At 37.0% G+C, this 22,272-nt stretch overlaps 1 protein-coding gene across 1 annotated transcript in view; it reads left to right on the top strand.

Annotated features, from left to right (window-relative positions):
- Window positions 1-22,272, top strand: part of WDR41 (WD repeat domain 41) — a 69,202-nt gene that overhangs the window by 27,609 nt on the left and 19,321 nt on the right. The window contains 6 exon segments of the mRNA XM_020998416.2: window positions 1,146-1,194; window positions 3,244-3,375; window positions 6,691-6,753; window positions 11,618-11,729; window positions 19,576-19,638; window positions 21,845-21,955. Coding sequence (XP_020854075.1) covers window positions 1,146-1,194; window positions 3,244-3,375; window positions 6,691-6,753; window positions 11,618-11,729; window positions 19,576-19,638; window positions 21,845-21,955 — 530 coding nt within the window.

Below are 22,272 nucleotides of genomic sequence, written 5' to 3'. Positions count from 1 at the left end.
TATTTTCCTCCGCCCATTTATGCTCTCAGCAAAGGAACACAGTGATGATTCCTTTTATATAAACACTGGCAAATGCATTAAATCAAGTCTTGTCAGTGGTTAATTGAAGAAATAATTTAAACACCTAACTGTGAGCAGAGCACTTTGCTGAGTGTTGGGGGAAATAGAAGGTTTAGATAAAGCACCTCTCCTTCCTCCTTTCCTGTTCTAGAGTCACAATCAAATCAGTACCCAAATTCAATTAATTCATGAAAAGGCACGTCAATTTGTTCCTCTGTAATTGCCCCATTCACCACGCCAGTCACTTGCTAAGCTACACACTGCAGCTTCCACCACTCCCCTACTCCCTATTACAATGGAAACTTCCTGAGGACTGGACTGTGTTAGCTTTTGCTTTAGTGTTGTATCCCCACTGCATAGCAAGTATTAAGTACTTAAATCCTTTTTTCATTCATTCTGTAACTAATAATCCTATGCAACAGATTATTTCCATAGACTATTTACATATCAGATATTCTTTGTCATTGAAAGAAAAGATTGAATCCTTTGTGAAGCATGTAGCTTGGAGGGGAAGGAGAACTGAGCGCTGAGTAGCTAGCTGAGCCTGTCTAGCTTTTTTGCAATTACTCATAGTTTCCTCTTAGTTTCTAAACCCCTTGATTACTCAGGAAAGCAGCAATATCCCAAAAAATCCAGGAGCTAGGAGTAAAGGAGTAGGAATGGTTTTGAACAATTAGATTTTTTAAAATCTTTGCATAAAATGAATAAAAATAATGAGTTTACTCAGACACTTCTTCTTTCCCCTATTGGGAAATTAATTCATAACAGAAGAACTGGGCATTGGCTCATTTTCATCTTATTGTCGACAGATTTCATGGAATAATAGAATTCTAGAGCACAAAGGGACCTTAGTCTAACCTTTTGTTTTATATTTTTAGCAATGTGTTCATTATGACCATATTTATTCTACTACAAGACAATTAGCTATAATAGAATTTTTTCTGTACTTGTGAATGTTAGTGAATCAAAATATCATTAATCGGGGTTGAGGAGGCTTAGTAACTCTAGCAATTATGTGATAATAGATACACCCTTTATACTTATCACTTATGACCCTTTCTTTACTTTTTCTCTTCCCTCAACAGATTTGCATCTGCTGGAGATGATGGAATTGTGTTTTTGTGGAATGCTCAGGTGTGTGCTGGTTTTAAATGGATTATATAATAACAACAGAACTAAACATATGAGTCAAATTATATGCAGTGTCTACTTTTCTGCATTCAGATAGTACATTGTTGATATTTTTATACTTATTCATAATAAACAAATTCCAATAAAAATATAAAGAAAAAAAAATCTGAAACATTTCCCCACATTGGCTTAGGCTTGTTGATTGTATTAGTGTGGAAATCCCTCCAGAAAGAAATGCCATTCACTAATGCAGCGATTCCTCTGTGTCTTACAGTGTTGAAGAGTCTTCAGCAGAGATTTAAGTGCCTTGCTTACGGTAAAACGGCTAACGTGTCAGAGGCAGAATTTAAAGCCAGGTTTTCTTGACTCCATGAAGGCTCTCTATTCACTATACCATGCTGCCTTTATATATGCCTTCTCCTGATATAAAAGAAATATGAGAAATAAAAGGAGTCCAACTTTGTCTTGCTGTTTGAGGCAATGAAAGATAGATTTGACTTTTTGGAAACTGAAATGAAATTGGCAAACGTTTTGGAAAGCAGGAGAGAACAATATAAAATAATGAAAAGTATAGAGACTTTGCAAGTGTATACATCACCTTTGATAAACAAGATTTATAGTGACTACTAAGAACAGACTGACAACGTGTAGCAGGCTCAATATTGTTAGTATAAGGATGATACCTTAATCTTTCATCTGGTTTATTTTAACTTTTGAAACTTTTTTTCTAGTAGAATTGTAGATGTAAAGTATTGAAATCTAGAAGTGGTTTCCTTTATTATAGTCATGAAGATAGTTTTTCTCCCACCCTGCAAAACTGTGCTTCTCTGTTGTGTTGATTTCCAAAGTCAGAGCAGTGCTGTATCCGATGGCACTGAGCTTTACTAGTTTGTCAACGATGAGAATTGTTATCGGCAGTTCTGTTCATTGAAACCCTTTGTGGCCCCAGTCTTTCAGACCACTGATTTGTGGTTACTTGTGTGACTGCTTTTCCACCAGGCTTTTGAGCACACCTGTTTCATCATAGTATATGCAGCAACCTTTTATGGCAAAAAGTTACCTTTTTTTTTTTATCTTGGAGAAGTTATATATTTCATTTAAGTGCTGTCTAGTTGTCCAAACTGTGAGGGAAACAGCTTAAGCTTATTGTGTATGTTCTTAAAGTAGAATGGTATTAGGGACACATATTATCCTGTTTTGACCTTATATAAAAGGAGTATTAAAGAGTTTTCAACGTCGTGTTGAGGTTTCCCTGGATTCTTGAAGGCTGTGCCTCAGACACTTCCTTTGACATGTCCTACCCCTTCGGAAAGGCTGCCGATAGGGGCTGTGGCAGTGACAGATGAAATGACTGAGGAAACGAAGGTTCAATCTTGTGAGCATATCGATTTATTGAGCCATACATAGTGACGTGTCTTTATCGACTGTCATCACCAGGTTTGCCAAATAGTGATGTACTTCAGACCATAATGGCTCTTGACGACCATGTACTCAGTTGTATAGGGGTTGCAGTGTGTCTCATGTCAGAGGTTTCGACATCAGTGAAATCATAGATACTTGAAGTATTTTTGTTGAAATTTGTTCATAAGATCATCTTGAAATGAGCAAATACACAGAATTTTAGGTTAATTTTGGCATTATTTTAATGGTGGTATAATGGAAGGATTTAAAAAGTTGTCAATTCTATGATATAACTGATAGCCAAGTTCCATGAGACTAGAGATAGATTGTAGATAACTTAGGATTCACAAATGAATCATACTTGTAGCACTATTTTTACATCTGTCTGACAAATATGTAAAAAAGGCCATGTTATTCCATTAGAGAATGGTTAAGAGTTGCTGATAGCTATTCTTAGTAGTTGTTGTTTTCATCACTTGGTAAATTTTTATTATAATGTAGAAAATTGAAATAAAATTCAGTTATATGGTATAATTTTGAAATAGAATTTATGGATGCTTTCTGTGTGGTGTTTCTTCTTAGGATTGTCACTTAAACTTTTTAATGTATGAAATCAGAACCTATTAACATTATTTTCTTTTATTTTTTCAGACAGGAGAAAAGATTTTTGAGCTCCATGGGCATACGCAAAAAATAACAGCTATAACTGCATTTCCTTCCTTGGATTCTTATGAAGATAAAAGTCAATTGATCTTAACAGCTTCTGCTGATAGGACTGTTATTGTATCCTTAAATCTGAAGGAAAAGGAATAAGTTTTAGTGGGAATGGAAAGTTTAGGGAGACCAAGTAGATGATGTTTTAGTTTTGAGTTTCTAGAGACTGGAATTTAAACCCCTAGTGTAATGAGAATGATGATATTTTCATTTTTGTGAGATAGTAATAATAGTTTAAATTTATATAGTTTTAAAATGTCCTATGTACACTATCTCATTTGACTTTCACTACAGCCCTCTAAATTAAGAAGGATAAGTCTTGTTATCTACATCTTACGGATACGGGAAATGAGATTCAAAGTAGGGGAGCATTTTGTACATGTTTTCTATAACTAGAAGACCCAGGGGCAGAGCTGGAATCTAGGTCATCTGATTCTCCAGGCTGACGCTCCTTCCACTGTGTTGGTCTTTTAAAAAGCATTAAAAAACCTCATGATTAGTTGTTTATCTTATAAAGTGTGGAATAGAACTAGTAAGTTGTCTTGTTACAAAATACTTTTCCAAAGATGATCTATTTTAATAAAACTTTTTTACTTAAATTTGAATTAAGGGAAGTGAGATTTTTTTTCAAGACTTTTATGCTGCCTTTTTCAGTATTGTTGATTTGGTTTTCTTTTAATGTCAAGGAAGTAAAGATGAATTGAATGGGAATCAAATTTAAGTTTTTGCTGTTAGTTTCAAAAAATAGAACCTATCATTAATAGGCTGTAGCAGGAAAAACTTTAATTTTTGGCAGATATAAATGTTGCTGCATGAAAGAAATCTCTTTGGTGAGGAAAATAAGAGATGCTACCCCCAGGGTCAAAGACTTAACATCTGAGGTTAGTGCTAGAAGGGACCTTTGGTATCATCTAAGACTAGAAGGTGAGCTCCTTGAGGACAGGGACTGCTGTCTTTTTCTCTTTGTTTCTCCAGTGCCTGGCCCAGAGTGGGCACTTGATAAATGCTTGCAGATGACTAAATGTAGTCCAGCCTTTCTCATTTACAGATGAGGAAACTGTGGCCAAGAGAAGGGACGTGATTTTCTCAAGGACACAGATGGAGCCAAAACCCTATTCCTTTGACTTCTGCTTGCGTTCTCACCAGTATCCCAGGCTGCCCCTCTGCTCTGCTCTAGGTCTTTTTTCCTTGGAAAGGATAAAGAGTACTCCCAGAACACACAAAATTTTAAGTTTTAAAAAATTTTGAAAATGCTTTTAAGACTCACAATCTAATAATATTTACACATGTTTCTAATCTTGAGGGTAGAAATTTTTCAAAGAAGGGCAGCATATGGTGCAACAAAACCCCATTGATTCATCCTAAGGGGATGGTCAAATGAGTTAAAGAATACTTTGAAAGAAATGTATTATTATTGCCTTTAAAATCTGTATATGTGTATATATACATATACATATATCTATTTCCATACATATGTGTATATATAAATATTGCCATTTGAATTAACTAACTACTGGTATTATGATTTCTAGGTATCAGTCTAATTTAACCTCTTTTAATGAATAAATAAGACTCATTTGTAAGCAATAGGATCAATTCTTTACTATTTAAGGTTCTTCTGAATAAATTAAACATCTTTTGCAGTCTCTTTATGGTATTAATTTAATGTAAAATTCTTTCAGGAATAGTGCATAGTTAAACTTTAGACTATGTTAGGCTGAATTATCACAAACAACTAAGAGAGGCTAAGTAGTTAAGATTTCTTTATATTTTTTATTCATGTCTATGCATACTCTCTCTCTCTCTCTCTCTCTCTCTCTGTTTCTCCATATATGCATATGTACATATGTGTGTCTCTGTCTGGCTATCTATCTGTTTGCTTGTTCATGTATATATGTATGTATGTTCTAGTTTGGAGTAGTTAGAGAAACAAAAAAACATAAAAGGTATTTCTCAGGGATGTGGCCAAACACCATTACTTTTTGATATCTATAAATAATTTACAGGTAGGATTTGTACTTTTCACCTTGATAAGAGGGCATTTTGCATAATGAAAAACAGGGATAAGAATCAAGTCTGGTCCTATGGTTTCATTGGTTTTGGGAACTTCTGGATTATGAATATCCTCTACCTGCTTTCTCTTCAACTTAGAGTCTGAGAAAGGTCATAGGGCACCTGGGTTCTCAGAATGTGAGAGCCCAAAACTAATGCCTATTAAAACACTCCTCCTTTTTCCAACTACAAATCTTTTTGTGGCCAGATTTTCTCTGTATACTTTAACTATAACAACATAAGACAACAGATTAAATGTAGAAGCAGATATGAGAATACAGTTGTCTTCTAAAGCCAAACATTAAAGAAATGTGCAAAATATGTAAAACAGTGCTACTCTCACTTTTTTGTTTTTGAAAATATATTTTTCATAAAAAATAGATTAATTTAACATGTAATAGATTCATAACTGTTATTTTAATGAATTAATATTTTAAAAATTTATCAGTTTTAGATAGATATAAATCACATAAAACAAAGTTCTTTGGGATCCTCAGTAATTTTTAAGAGTGTAAAAGGGTGTTGAGACCAAAAAGTTTGAGAATCTCTGGCTTTAGAGCACTAAGAAATTATGTGATTTGTAGATCACACAGTCAGTGTATGTTAGAGATAGCACTTGAACCTGAGTCTTCTTGGCTTAATTAATGATAATGATCATTTATTAGTATAGAGATATTCTTGATTTTCGTAGTGGAAAGAGAACTGGATCTGGAGTCAAAAATGTGGGTTCAAATCCTGACTCTGCCACTTACTACCTGTATGACCTAGGGATTTGTTTTCTCTCTCTTGGCCTCCATTTCCTGGTCTACAAAATGAAGGGGTAGGCAGTTCTGATGGATGCCAAAATCCTTTCTGGCTTCAAGTCTGCAATTACGTGATATATGTAATTTTTATAACCTTGGGCCAAATGTTGTTTTGAGTAATCTGGTAATAATATCTTTTGGATGCAAGATGCAGAATGAGAGATACATTTTTGAACAGAGCTGATATGGGGACTTGTTGTGCTTGACTGTGTATTTCTTCCAAGGGTTGGGTTTTGTGTTTTCAGTTGTCAGGGGGAGGTCAGAAAAAGAGAACATAAATGCTTATTAATTGAAAAAAAAGTTTAAAAAATATTGTTGTAGATCACACCCCTGCCACTCTACTAAGTGAACTAATGTATGTGAGGTTGCTTCTATAGTATTAAAAACACTAAAGTTAAAAAAATACTTTAAAATGCATTATAGCAGGAAGGAGAAACTTTTAGTATTTAAAACAACTACAAGATAGGCATCTCATAATAAAGACTGAGTTGTGTTCAGAAACTACTTTGCATTTCCTCAACAAATTCAGATTTGGGATTGTGATACTGGCAGACAAGTTCAGAAAGTATCATGCTTCCATTCCACGGTCAAGGTAAATGTTGGGGGTGGTAGTGGTGGTGTATAATTTACTTTTATTGCTTTGTCTAAGAAATATTAAATCATGAAACAGATAAAGTGAAAATTCCTGCATTAATACATTGCTTTATATGAATCTGCATTTCTTTGAAGATTATGCATTTTGTGTTGTATAGGTAAAGTTGATATGTATTTTATCTATCTGTTTCTCCAAGGCTCAAGGGTAAGAGTGTTTACTGCTGAAAGACATGGGATTTTCCCAGGCCTTAATCCAGGGAAGTCCCAGTCCTGTGTTAGCACCGTTTATTGAAAAAGAATCCCCAGGTGATTTTGCTGCCAGAAAGCATATTGTTCCCTCAAAGAAGTGGGTGCTTGGGTCCCAGTGTATCCCACCTCAGACGGTGAGTGAGGGGTATAAGAGTAGGCAAGAGAAGAAAGGGGTGGTCCAGGTTCTTCCACATACCTCTAGAATACATTGGGGAAATATGGTAAAAATAAATGCTTGGAAGATCATACATGCCAATTTTATTATGGTACTCATTTCTTGGCTAAAAACATGAGAGAATCCTGGAAACCTTCTCTGATAATCATAGCTGGACTTGGGCTTTGGATTCTTCATGAATCCAGAAGTGGGTACAACCTCTTGAGCCCTTGTTCTTCATCTTGATGGATATTGCAGTTGCCCAGGAATAAATTTGTGAGTAGCATGGACTGACCTGGTATCTACCCTTAAGTACTCTAGTTGATGAGTAAAGGAGTTTGGCTCTTTTCTCCTTGATCATCGTCATTCTTATATTCAGCTAGAAGAATTGGGCCTAGAGGAGAAGAGAATACCTGGCAGAAGGTACATAATATTTGGTACCAGGCTCTGAACTACTTCTGGGCATCCATTGTATATTAATTTCATTCATGGTATATGACTGTGCAGAAGTAAATGACTGCTTTCTTATAATTTCCTCCCTTTTAAGTAAATATTATTGACATCTCTCTTACTTTCCATTCGATCTCATTTCAGGAGAGGAGGAATGGTTTTGCTTAACCGATTAGACTCCTAGTTTATCAATTAATGGGCTAATAATAAGTAAGTCTTTCCTGTTCTTTGCTGCTACTGTTATTAACAGTAACAAGAAAACAAAAGTTATCTGGGAACATTCTAGCTTCTGAATCCAATTAGGAAGTTTGGGAAAACATGCTTCTTGATAAAGCCACATGAGATTTACTGTTGTCTAATAGCTTTCATGGCAGTTGGCACATAATGTCGTTCAGTTGTTTCAGTAGTGTTTAACTCTTCTTGACCCCATTTGGGGTTTTCTTGGCAAAGATACTGGAGTGGTTTGCCATTTCCTTCTCCAGCTCATTTTACAGATAAGGAAACTCAGGCAAATCGGGTGAAGTGACTTGCCCAGGGTCGCACAGCTAGTATCTGAGGCCAGATTTGAACACAAAGATGAGTCTTCCTAATACCAACCCAATGTTATATCCACTGTGCTACCTAGCTGCCTTTGGCACGTAATAGGTTCTTAATAAGTTCTTATTTAATTGAATGAATTTATAATTTTAAAGGAAAATAAGTGGGATAATGTAGCAAACAGTCCTTTAAAAGAAAAAAAATCTTGACATACCAGAAGTCAGTATCACCTCTTTTCGTAAAAAAAAAGAGCAACATTTCATGTGGCTATTCTCTGAGGAAAAAAGTTATATTTCTAAAACATCAGTGATTTATATGATAGTAACATAGAATTTTGTTTGAAGATTCTATTTAAAACATTGACTTCTTTCAAATCTATCAGTTTATATGGTCTAAAATGATCCCTGTGCAAAATATCTTTTACCTTTAAACTCCTGAAAAGATAATTCTGAAAAGGTAATTACTGTCTAAAAAAACTCTACGTTATTCAAATTCCAAATAGTAATATATGATTTAAGGGGTAAGGGAAGATATGTGTGTATATGTATTTAAAGACGAAGAAAACATTCTTTTTCTCTCTGCTTTCACCTATTGTGGAAAAAAATTATAGGTACTACTTTAATTAAAAGTATGTTTAATTCAGTAAACATTTATGAAGCCCTTTACTGGATCCTCTGGTAGATAAAAACTAGAAAAGATGCTGTCACTGCCTTATAGAGCTTATCATTTTTTTCTCATGTTGCTTCCTGGGGAGTAAATCAGAGTGACTTCTTTAGAAGATTTTTAGAAACATATTTTCTATAAATACTTGTTTTTAATCCATCTGCAGTTGGTATATTGTAAAAGGTCTACTAGTTCTGTAATAGAAATAGCATGGTTTAGTCAAAAAACTGCTTGCCTTGGAGTCAGGACAGAACTGGAAATAAATCCTTCCTTTGATGCTTAGGGTCTTAAGGTTTGGAGTTGAAAGGGACTCTAGTGGTCATCTGGTCCAACATTGTCATTTCACAGGTAAGGAATGGTTTGCCACAGCAGCCTTTCAGGGAAGCTGAAAGCAAGAACAGCCTAGGATTGAGATTCTCACTGCCAGAAAGGATGAGAAACAAAGAATTTTGCAGTGATCTGCAAATAATGTGCAATGTTTGTGTTTCTGCCCCAACCAGGGAACTTTTATCTGTGTTCAAAAGGAAGGCTGGTTTATCTCCTAGAATAGAAGTTAAAAGGATTGAGGAACACATCTTTGTTCTCCTGGTCACTAAGGAAGTGTTTCCCCCCCTTTTTTTTTAATGGAAAAAGAGCTTTCAATGGGAATAAGAAAAAGGATCTGAAAAGGGAATGGAATGCTGACCTGTCAGGAGATTGGAAGGTGGTAGGCTGTTACACAAAGAAGAAAGGGAGGAAGGACCACTGAAGATTTTGAGCAATAAAAATGAGACTTTTTCCTCCCAAGGAGGGCACAGGAAGCTCTAAAAGTGCAATGGCTGTACGGGCTCCAAAGAATGATAAGATAGGTCTGCAGCAGATTGGTGAGGAAAAGTCATCTAATAAGGTTAGGGGAAGAAGAGATAAATATTAGTGGTTGGTGACTCCCTGCAAAGAGTTACTTAGCTGTTTGTCAACCTGATGTTAACAAAAAAGAGATTGTCTGTTTTCCTGAGGTATATATCCAAAATGTGACAGAAAACTCAACATTTGTCATAATGAGTACCAGCCACTGCTGATTTAGACAGGTTCAACTCTATATAAAGACGACAGTCTCAATGTTGTAAGGAAAGTAGCTTTGAAAATAGCTAGAAGTTCACAGGATGTAACACTCAAGAAAGGAGCCAGCAATAAAATCCACAGTCTTAAATGTCTGTATAGAAATTACGGGTGACCAATAAGGGAACCAGAGACCCTAAAGAAAAGAGGCAAATTTGGCCTTCTATAAGTTGAGACTAATGCCTGGAGCATGGCTCTAGAAAGGGTGAGTATTTCTTATTTAAAAGAAAAAGGAGAGATTAAGGAAGTGGGGGGGGAGGGGAGTAGATGGAGTAAAAATTGTTTATTAAGAATATATATCATTTGAGGCAATCCAGAAACCAGAGAGGGGCATAAAGTCCAGTCAAAAGCAAATGAACAAACTGGAAACAAAGTAGATGCCTGTGGACTGGAGAATGGCTAAACAGATTGTGGTATATGCATGAAATGGAATACTACTGTACTAAGGAAGGGCATAATAGATGTGATGAATGCAGAGAAGCATGGGAAGGAAGACATATCAAATTGGATAATATGTAAAGCATTTTACAAACCCTAAAGTACACTGTAGAAATGTTAGATATAATTATTATGAGAACTGTTACAGAGTGAACTAAGCAGAACTAGGAAAACAATATACACAATGATTATACCCTAGGTAAATGAAAACAACAACAAAACAATTAAAATTGAGTTTTGTGAAATTGTAATGCCCAAAGTTGGTCTCAAAGAAGATATGTAAGATATAGTATCTCTTCCACTTCTTTGCAGAGGTTAAGGGACTGACCGTGAGTGTGAAACACTGCATATAAATGTCAGTCTTTTTTTGATATGTTGGTTAGTTTTGCCAAATTGTTTTTCTTTTTTATTTGTTGTAAATGACTCTCTGGTAGAGGGACAGGGAGAAGTACATTGGGAAATGTAGGTGATATAATAATTTTTAAAAATCAATAATTTTTTGAAAAAAGGAATACTATCTAGGACTAAATAGATGAATTGTATAGTAGAGAATTATGTTGTAATTCTGTTAGGGGAGCTAGGAGGCAAAATTTAACTCTGTGATGATACTGTTTACCCCATATGACATCTACTTTATGGACTTTACATTTTCTCTATACAGAAGTGTATTCTACCTAAATAAGTACCACACGTGATTTGACCCTCAGTGTAACTGAATCAGTGATATGGCTAAGTGCTCTAAATAGGGTTTTCTAGTAAAACTACTCAGTCAATAACATTTGCATACTAAGCACTACCATTTTAAATAGGAGATTGTTAAGACTATTACAGGGCTCAATTTAATTTATAGCTAAAATTCAATGATGGCTCACTTAAGCAGCAGGAGAAATATGAGATGTTTTAATAACTGAGTTGCAAGTGTTCCAAAAGTACTGTCTTCTCATTACACATAGGGATCCTGAGAGACTTTATCTACCTTTAATTGCTTTTTGTCTTTCTCTTAGTCTTAGAAAGATAATATACTGGCAAGTTGGAGGGAGGGGAAGGAGGCAGTGTTAAGATGTGAATGGTTGTGTGGCTATCAGAGCTGGAATGCTTATATTTTGTGAATATTCATCATCATTTCCCAAAACATTACCTTGTTCATAGAAATGTTGAGATTCACTTAAAGGATCCTGAGAAAACTAGTTTTGTCCAAATGGAAATTTATTTTAGCATTGTGTTGATTTTTTTTTTTTTGCACTCAATACATTTCAAATATTTGGTTCTCCAGTGTTTGACAGTTCTTCAGAGACTGGATGTTTGGCTGTCTGGTGGTAGTGACCTCTGCGTTTGGAACCGAGAGTTAGATCTCCTGTGTAAGACTAGTCACCTCTTTGATACAGGTAAAAGTAAATTTCAGATAACAGTGAACTAGTAAATACTACACTTGAAAGCACAATAGTTCTTCTTAAAAACTTTCCATCATTATTATTTACCAGTTAACTGTGGAAAGGAAAAACTCTGAATGCTCTCAACTCCTTCTGCCCCCACCTACTCTACTGAGTTCTTAAAAATGAAAGGACACTATCATTTGTTCAGTGGATGAGAAAAAGTTGTATTCATATGCTGCTTTTCAGCATTCAACATCTGAGGCCTGAAGAGATGGCCATAGACCTTACTCCATTGGGTTTCATGACCATATGAGGGTCTGAAGGCTTATTTCCCATAAGGAGATTTGGCTTCAGTATAGACCCTGAAGAATACTTCAACTTTTAAAAATTGGACTTATTTTGATATTCTTCTATGGTGAATTCACCAACGAAATCCTCTTCTTTTGAATTTTCTAGTGGTTACTACCAGTGGACAAGTCATTTAACCTGTCAGGGGGTCATCTTCTTCATTCATAAAATGAGAGCAGTTGAACTAGATGGCCTCTCAGGTACCTTTCATCTCCAGATCTAGGATCCTATGCACTTGAGTCATTTAACCTCTCTGTCCTCATTTGTAAAATGGAAAGAACTCCCTCCACTAAGCTGTTGTGAAATGATGCACATAAAGTACTGTGCAAGGCTTGAAATGTTTCCTGAGTAAGTTATTCACTTTTGTCCAGTGATAAGGATTTCTTTAAATGACATTCATTTTACAAGATAAACATATTTGAATAAAAATCAGTACATTTAAGTACAACTTGAAAATGTGTGTTGTACTGTTAAAAATACACTGTGCTAAAGTAATCCAAAGAGCTTACAGGCACACTGGGAAGAATAATTTTGTGCACCTTGTTGAAGTTTTATAGGCAGTGTGAGTACCGTGAACCACATTTATAGCTCACAGTTGGAACTAGCATTTACTCCGCATAGATATTATAAAATATCAGAAAAATAATGAGATGGCTTAGCACATGTATATACACAAACACTACCAGGTATTGCAATTTAACCTCCTGCCTCAAGGTTTTGTTACTAACAACCTCGTTTGAATCTAGAGCATACCTCTCTACTCTCTGCTATTATCATAAGGTATGTCTCTTCGTTTACATCCAAATTTTCCTTTCTGTTTCTCACACAGGCTTGTGGTTCTCTCTGCATCTTTTCCAGCAAATTATTGGTAGCTGTATTGTGAAACAATGTTTTAAAAAACGTCATATGTGTTAATGGAAAAATCAGATACCATGCCATTCTTCCTTTCATCAGTGGGCTGATGTCTGGGCCTTAGCCATTATGTGATCACAGTATGGGTCAGTTTGTCAGAGGTCCCAAGGGGTAACAAAAACCTTTAAATAAGGAGTATTTCATGTGAAGGTGGAATCTATTAGAAAACTTTGAAAAGACTCCAGGCCAGTGAATTGTGATGTTACCATGCTCTGGTTTTCCTGTTGCCTGAATGCCAGGCAATCAGTAGTGAAGACATTTTGCCATTAGCCCCTCTGTCTCATAATACCACTTTTATAACTCTAGCTCCATTTATGGGACAGTTGTTTTTAAAGTAGTGGTTATTCTGTTCAGAACGAAACAAAGGGGACAGTTGTTAGCTTTAAGAATAGTTGGCCAATGAGTACAATTAGCTTTACTTTCTCATTAGATGTTCTTGCTGTACAATAAAGATGGAACTTTAATTAGAACTCGCTATCACTTCTTTCTCTGAGTTGTAGCATACCAAAAATTTTAAAATGTCTGAGGATTGCTACCACACTAACTCCATTTTTGGAAGTGGATATAGGGACTGTTGAGTTGTAACCATTTGAGCTAGAATCCTTATGGATTACAGCATTAGGTTCAAGATGGTGAGACCTAATAACCATCTTGATTTGTACAGTTATAGTTAGAAAGGTGACAGCAACATATTCCAATATTTTAAGATCTTGATTTCGTCAGTATAGATACTCTCACCACTGACAGATTGCAAACATTATATAATTTAATAGTTGATCTTCATGACAGCTAGATGGCACAGTGCAACAGAATGCCAGGCCTGGAGTCAGGAACACTCATCTGGCCTCAGACACTTATTAGCTTTGTGACCCTGGGCAAGTCACTTAACCTTATTTGCCTCAGTTCCTCATCGGTAAAATGAGCTGGAGAAGAAAATAGCAAACTACTCTAGTGTCTTTGCTCAAATGGGGTCACGAAGAATTCATGACTGAAATGACTGAACAACAGCAGTTGGTCTTCAAGAGCTGCTATGGTTGAAAAATTTATCACCCATGGCCAATCTGGTGATGAACCTCTGTTAATTTAATGTAGCCTGGTCCTCAAATGAGAGATAGAGTTCATTGCCAGGCCTAGCCAGCTAGGCAGGATCTGCAGAGGTAACCCTCCACAGAAATAGCCTCTAGGAACCCAGGGCTGCCTCCATGCCATGATGAAGCACTGGAAGAGGATTTTGGTGAAGAGACAGCAACTTAATTTTCAAAAAAGCAGAGGGTAGAAGATGTGTCTCTGACGCTGTGTCGTCAGATAACTGACTGCCACCTGAAGTAGATCTCTGGCTGCCTTTAGAAGTCATCTAGTTCAGTCCTTTCATTTCATAGCAGAAATTGAGGCCTTTAGAGGGGAAGAAACTCACCCAAGATCATAGAGCTAAGTGGTAGGAGAGTCAGAATTGGAACCCAAGCCTTCAAAGGCAGGGCTTGTTTCTGCTAGGCCAGTATCTGCTCATTATAGTTACTTTGGCAGTGGTGGAAGTCTGACTTTTGTTCCTCTTAAAGCAGTTCTAGTTCTCTGGGTGTTGTGTCATATGCATGTTAAGCTGCAGGTCAGTTTTCGCATCAGGGAGAGGGACAGTCCTCATGTTTTTGGGTACAGGAATAGTTAGCAATGAGGCAGTGATTGAACATGAGAGAAGGAAGACCAGAAATCCCAGGCTCTTCCTTTCTGTTTCAACAGGAATGACTCCTGGATCCAAATGACTGGATCCGTATGGTTGAGTGATGCCCAAATCTTTTCAGTTCACAGTGAAGGTTTCTTAGTGTAAATATGTGACAGTACCAGGAATATCATGGCAATGATAAAGATGATGACACTACCTACAGTTACTGTTCCTCATGACATTTTTGCATGCAGCTTATTATAGGGCTAAAATCAATACCAAGAATTGCCTTATACAACCTCCCACAAGAGTTCCCTTTCCCACCAGTCAGGACTTTTCTAGGAATACTGTTGCAGGAGGAATGTCAAATCAATGCCTCTCCCCCTTCTGTAGGACTGAACAGACACTTTGCCTTCCTTCCTCTCCCTCCCAAGAAAGCAAATCACCTCCCAACACCACCACCCTTTGATTCTGCAGTCCCTATCAGTTTCAGATTATAGATTATAGCAAGCAAAGGACTGTATTAGAACTGTTCCACTGTCCATGCCAGTGCCTACTCTCCTAGGGCCAGTGAAGGGGGTGGAAGGGGGGGGGAGAGAGAGAGAGGAGAGAGAGAGAGAGAGAGAGAGAGAGAGAGAGAGAGAGAGAGAGAGAGAGAGAGAGAGAGAGAGAGAGAGAGGAAGAAGGAGGGAGAAGAAGAGAGGAGGAGAAGGAGAAGAGATGTCTTTTTAAATTGATGCAGCACTTCTGTGAATTGTGGGGTACATTTATCCGCATCCTCAATCTGTTAAAGTCTCAGAACTCTTAGAGAGAATGCTTCCTCTGTGCCTTAACCCAAAGACTTAACAAAGTCCACATCACAGCTCCCAGTGGTCTCACAATTGCTGTGTAAAAAGTTCCTACAAGTTCCTTCAGTACAGGTTTTAAGAAATCCCCAAATTCTAGGAACACAGGTAAGGCCCGCCCCTCAAAAGGCTGGCTATGCCCATATACAACTAGTATTACTCTCACAGTTAGGATCATCAGTAGAAGACTGCTTGTTCAACTACATTTACATTTCAAAAAAAATGCAAAAACAAAAAGTTTTTACCTCATTCACACGCAAATCTCAGCTCTTCCTGCTAGAGGGAAAAAATTTCCCAACCTAAGAATGTGGTCATTCCTTGCTGATTCAAAGGTAAGCTGAATTATGAGAAAATTGTTTAGTAGGATTTCTGTTGTTCAGTCCTGTCCAACTCTTGGTGACCTCATGTGGGATTTTCTTGGCGAAGATACTGGAGTGGTTTGTTATTTCCTTCTCCAGCTCATTTTCCAGATGAGGAAACTGAGGCAAATGGGGTTAGGTGACTTGTCTAGCTAGTAAGTATCTGAGGCTGGATCTGAACTCAGGTCTTCTTAACTCCAGGCCCACTGTTCTGTGCACTGTACCACCTAGCTACTTGCAAGTAGCCACCTGGAGGTGGCTGACTCACCAGGCTGGAAAGACCAAGACCAAGATAGCTGGTGAGAGCCACAGTTTGTAACAGTCATCTTCAGGGCTCAGTTTTGAGAGGAAATGCCATGAGGTAGGCTTTTTCCTTGCCAAGACCAACCCCTTCCTAACATGTGCCCTTGATTCCCTTCTGTCTAGTCGTCTCTGATGGATTGTAAACTCCATTTCTCCTTTCAGCCCCTAAATCAACAATCTTCCCCTGTCTACTGGTCCCTTCCTTACTGTCTTCAGACATCTCTGAGTCTCCCCATCCTTGACAGATCTTCATTTCCCTGCTTGGCAAACTTTTGTTCTGTGTCTATCCTCTCTTTTGCAGCCAAACTCCTTGAGAAAAGTGTCTTGCTGCCTCCCTTTCATCTCCTCTCACTCCTTAACTGCAGGATGAGGTTGGAAACAATTTGGCTTCCATCCGTATCCCACAATTGAAACTGTTTTCTCCAAAGTTACCAGTGATCTAATTGCCAGATGGGATAGTCTTCTTTTAGTTTTCATCTTTTTCAGCTAATCTGTTGCATTTGACAATGTTGACCATGCTCTCTGGGATGCCCTTTCCTTTCTGGGTTTTTGTGAAATTTTCTCCTGTTCTCCTCCCACTTTTCTCTATCATTTTCTTTGCTGGCTTATTATTCATGTCATACTCTTTTACCATAAGTATTCCCCCAAGGTTCTGTCCCAAACCCTCTTCCCCATGTGTTCTCTGTCTCTCTGTCTGTCTGTCTGTCTCTGTCTCTCCCCCTCTCTTGATCAGCTTCCATGGGTTTATCATCTTTGTGACCTGCATCCAGCTGTAGTCTCTTCCATGAGCTTGCGTCTTATTAGCAATTTTCTATTGGATATTTCAAACCGAGTGTCCTAGAGACACCTCAAAATCAACATATCCCTAACTGAAATCATTACCTTTGTTCCTAAACCCTCTTCTCTTTTAAACCTTCTAAATTTTATTAAAGGCACCACTATCCAGGTTTGTAGCCTTGGCATTATCCTGCACTCATCACCATCTCTTATCTCTTGTATCTAGTCTATTGCCATATCTTGCGCTTTCTACCTCCACAACAATTAAGAGGCTAGTGCAAGAGTCTAGGCAAGAGGTGACGAGGGGCTGAATTAGAATGATGACTGTGTGGATTGAGAGGAGGGGACAAGTACAAGAGATGTTGTGATAGGCCAGAGGAGAGCCAAGAGAGACAGAGCTGTGTCATAAAATCCCAGGCTTAGGATTGAAGAAAGGCCATTGTCATCCAAGGCATATAATAGCTAATAGAAATAAACAAGCACAAAATCCAATACATGTGGCAACAAACATTTCTCAAAAGAATTGTAAACTATTCATAACTGCATGAAAGAATATTCCAAATCACTAATAAGAGAAGTGCAAATCAAAACAACAGTAAAGTTTCACCTCACTCATTAAATTGGCAAGAATGATAAAAAAAAATTAGTGTAGAAGGGGTTCTAGAAAGATGGCTTTGCATTGTTGGTAGAGCTATGTGCAATGTACAACCATTGTTGTAGAATTGTGTATAATCATTCTAGAAAACAGGTGGGAACTATACCAAGAAAGTGACTAAAATGTCCATACTTTTTGGCCCAGAGATTTCCCTGGTAGGCATTTTCCCAAAGAGGTCAGGGACAAAAAGAATGGCCTTATTTACACCAAAATATCTACAGCAGTACTTTTTTTGGTAGCAAAGACACAGAAACAAAGCCTGTTGATTGGAGAATGGCTAAACAAATTGTGGTACGTGAATTTAATGGAACATTACTATGCTACGAGAAAAAATGAGCATGATGACTACTACCAACAAGCGTGGAAAGACTTATATGAACTTCTGTGCAAAGTGAAATCAGGAGAACCAGGAAAACACAATGGCCATAACGCAGGTGGAGAGAGTGACGACAAAACAATTGAAACCAGAAACAGCAAAAGTAGAATGATCAACCTTAACTTTAAAGAAGAGATTGAGAATAATCCCCTTTCGACCGTGGCTGTAATAATACTGCATAGACTGTCAGATTTGTTTGATATGTTGTTCAGTTAGTTTGTGGACCTTTTTCTTTTTAAGGTATTTATTATAAGGGGTGGCTGCCTGGAAGTGGGTGAGGTAGAAAGATAAAGTGAAAAATAATATATGATAGAAAAATAGAAGACTAATAAAATTTATTCTTTTTAAAAAAGAGGTCATTGATAACTTTGGAGAGACCTTTTCAGTTGAGTAAGGTTAGAAGCCAGATTGTAGAAGGTTGAGGAGTAAAAAGAGAAGAAATAGACTTAATGAATATAGATAGTTTTGTTTTTTTCCCCTAGGAATTTGGCTACAAAAGGAGGAAAAATGTAGGAAAGTAGCTAGAGATGGTAGGTAGATGGTAGAGTCTAGTATAGTTTTTAAAAAGACTTGTCCTTGGTCAAACAATTAGAATCTATAAGAGATAAGAGTTGAATTCAAGTCATTATGACAAGCTACCATTCTCTTCACTATGCTATGCTGTCTGTTTTTGACATAAATTTTTGAAATACCTTAAGAAAATGATTTATTGCTAGCACCTTTGACTGTTCTAAACCCAATATGTAAATTCTTTCTTCTTTGCTAAAAACAGTAATCACTGCAACATTTTCCAAATGACTTGAACTTCTGCAGTTACCCTAAGATTGTACTAACAAAAATCCTATATGCCAATCAATTATTCCTAGAAAGTCAAAATTATAGTATTTAAATTAATTTTTGTATTATGGCACAATGTTGTATTTCATTCTTTCAGGATTTGGAATTTACAAATTTACTTTGAAAACCATGGGCTGAGGCTAGCGAGCTCAGTTACTTAGCCTAAGATGCCCTGAAGCTATGGTTGGGAGCATATTAAGACAAAACAGGAAAAAACTTAGTTTTCACACTAATACACTGTACCCCTGATCTCAGCCTGCCATTGAAATAGGTGCTGTTGAACTTGAAGGATACCAGAGAAATTACATCATCTTTGTGACACTTTGTGAAGGTGGGCACAAGTGAAAGATTTTGGGACTTCATTTATATTCACAAAATAATTTCATTGTTTATGGGAGAAATAGGCATAATCCTCTTGTAGTGTATTGTTGAAAAGCATGTCAATTTATTTTTTTTTGGGGGGGAGGGGGTTGTTTTTATTCCTATCTGTGATTTTATTGGTATAGAAAACTTTCAGTAAAGGGCAAATCTGCAGCTTTTTTTTCAAGTTATAGTCCTGAAGAGTTGCCTGGAGCACTGAGGGTAAGTGACTTGCTTAGGGTCACTAGCCAGTTTGTGGCAGGGCAAGACATGAACCCAGGTTGTGTTGTCTTCAAGGCCACCGGCCTACAACGTCATGCTGCCTCTCCCATTTTGTGTGAAATTTAGAAGAGAGGATTTGTGTCGCTTTTGTTTGAATTTATGAAGAAAATAATTGTCTACCCATTGCTTTTTTTAATGCTTTTGAAGGGATCAGCGCTTTGATGGAGTTACCTAAGAACTGTGTCGCAGCAGCAGTTGGCAAAGAACTGAGTGAGTATTTGGCCGGGGTCTTGTTGTTGCTGTAGCTTTGATTGTTTTGTCCAGGCCGAAAGCCACCCCTCAGCCCCATGCAGGAGGGAGCACATACATATAAACGTGGTGTGAGAAGAAAAGGAAGAGAAAGAGTATGTTACTCTCAGACTTGACGTATGCTATTTCTCCCTAAGAATACCTACTGAATTATTGCATGTCCATGAATCAGCATGCCAATACATGTCGTGTAGACGTGCTTTATTTGGCATTGTTTAACTTGCTATCTACAATTCCTAGTTTGCAGTAACACCTACCTGTGCCCTTCTAATTAGAAACTCTTAGTATACCTAATCAACTCTGAGAAATATTTTTCCAGGCACCCAGCTTTGTCTTTCATTGCCCACAGAGTAGAGGTCAGAGGATTTTTACAACTTCTAGAGTACTCTAGTTTTCTTATTTCACTGAAATGAAAATAACAAAAAAATCCTAGTGGTCTGGCTATAAACAAGGCTATCGTGGCCTGCAAAAGAAATGAGAGAATTAATTTTATTTAGCAAATACTTTCATGAACATAATTATTCTTAAACACATTTTCTTCTACATTTTTTCGTAGCTATCCCAAAATAAGAATAGAGTTCATTTTCTTTTACTTAAGCATTTTAGTTTCTTTTTCATTTAGAAAATAAGATTTTCCTGTTAGGTTTCTTTTTATGGTCTTTGGCTTCAGGTGTTTCATAATCTGTTTGTTTCCCTCCTATTCCTCCTCCCCTTTTTCCTCCTTTTCCTCTTTTTTCTCTTCATCCTCCTGTTCCTCCTACCCAATATGTAGTTTTTCCATAAAAGTCACAGTCATGAGCTCAACAGAGCATTCTCAGAAGATTTCTAGGATTTCTGGGAGCAATATAATACTTCTTTTCAGGTCCCATTTTTCTTTTAATTTTTAATTTTTCAGATGAAGTATTTCCACCAAGCTTTTGTGGAGTAGCCTCAGAGCCAAGAGGATCTGGGTCCCCTGCTTGTCTAATACGCACTAGCTGTGTGCCCTATGCCCTGAGCAGTTCTCTAAGCTTCTCAGTTACAGAGAAGGTGCTGATTTGCATTGGCAGAGGGAAGTTTTCTCATATGGGAATTCCTGCCATCTGTGAAATCAGAAGTCTAGCATATATGTGTTTTTAATTACTGCTTCTTCTTTCAAAATTATTCATATTAAATGGGGATTTTTATATATCTTTATTAAAGAATTCACTGGGCATTGGTGAAGGCCCAGCAGAAATTAGCAAGAATTTGTTGAGGACTGAATCAGCACACTTAGTTCTTTATCTCCAGCAGTGTTCTTCAGTCAGGGAGCAGGAATGAGTAAAGCAGTTATAATTTGGGGCTGTGATCTGGGTCTTTGGAATTAGCACAGTGAAAAAAGTCAAGGGTGTTAATGAGGGCTGTGTTTATTTGCTTGATTATGGATTTCAGTCTGGGAGTAGAGCCAAAGGTAGCCAGTGTAGGCTAATACTGAGGCATCCCTGGTTAGAGTGAAAAAGTAGAAAGTTCTGAGGATGAATTCACTTAAAATCTTCGATAGAACATTCCTTTAGTATTTTAACTGGTCTATGATTTCATCAGTATGAGTATTCCCTTTACCCATGCAGATTGCAATCCCCTCCAGACCTCAGTATGTGGGCTTCATAAGTTACTATAAACAAAACCAAAATTCATTGCTTAATAACCAACCTTCTGGTAATGCAGCCCTGGACTTAGCCAAGTCATTCTTGAGGTGGCAGATGTAGACCCTTCATATTCCCCTATGAGAACAGGAACTGTTTGAGGCAAGGGACTGAGTTCTTTTTTCCCCTTTCTTTATATTCCAAACACTTAGAATAGTGCCTGGCACTAGAAAATGCTCCATACTTAGAACCTTTCCAGCTTGATAGATTCTTCCATTGCTTGTGCCTCCCTGACTTCATCTCCACACCATGATTAATCATCAGAGTAGGACTTTAATGGAGAAATCAAATATTGTATCACTACTTTTGAGAATTTGATGAAAATATTTGGAAAAAGTCAAGGTTTTCTTTAGAGAGCAATTTTTAACAAGTTGTGTATCTGATATTCTAGTTTATTTAACATATAAGCACTTCCCTTTAACAGTACGTTTGCTATTTGAGCATTAATTAGATTTTCTCCTCCTTGAACTATATAATACCATTCTTTTCCATTTTTTTCTTTTAAGTCATTTTTAGGTTGATATCATCTACTGATGGGTCTGTAGGCTGGGATGTTCTTGAAGTTAAACGCATCCTGGATCATCAGGATAATATTCTCTCATTAGTTAACATCAATGGTAAGTTCATTATGTATAGTTCATAGAAGAAATATATATGTGTATATATATATATATAATATATATACACATACATATCTATGCACGTATATACACACGTATATGTTATGACACTCATTTTTATATTCATTCAAGTTCTAGACCTCCAGGTTCTGGGATGTAGTTCATTTACTCTCGGGGCAGGCCACATCCAGGAATATTGTGTGCAAGTCTGAAAGGAAACTGTAATATGGGCACTGGAAGTGTACTTGTGTATGATGCATCATAGAAGTAGGTAAAACAACAGTAGCCGTCAAAACAGCCTGGCCTGCAGCAAT

The sequence above is a fragment of the Phascolarctos cinereus genome, unplaced genomic scaffold (genome assembly GCF_003287225.1).
Source record: "Phascolarctos cinereus isolate Bilbo 61053 unplaced genomic scaffold, phaCin_HiC Scaffold_4;HRSCAF=312, whole genome shotgun sequence".
Classification (NCBI taxonomy): domain Eukaryota; kingdom Metazoa; phylum Chordata; class Mammalia; order Diprotodontia; family Phascolarctidae; genus Phascolarctos; species Phascolarctos cinereus.
The sequence above is the reverse complement of the archived record's forward strand: the minus strand, read 5'-3'. Positions and strand labels throughout refer to the sequence as shown.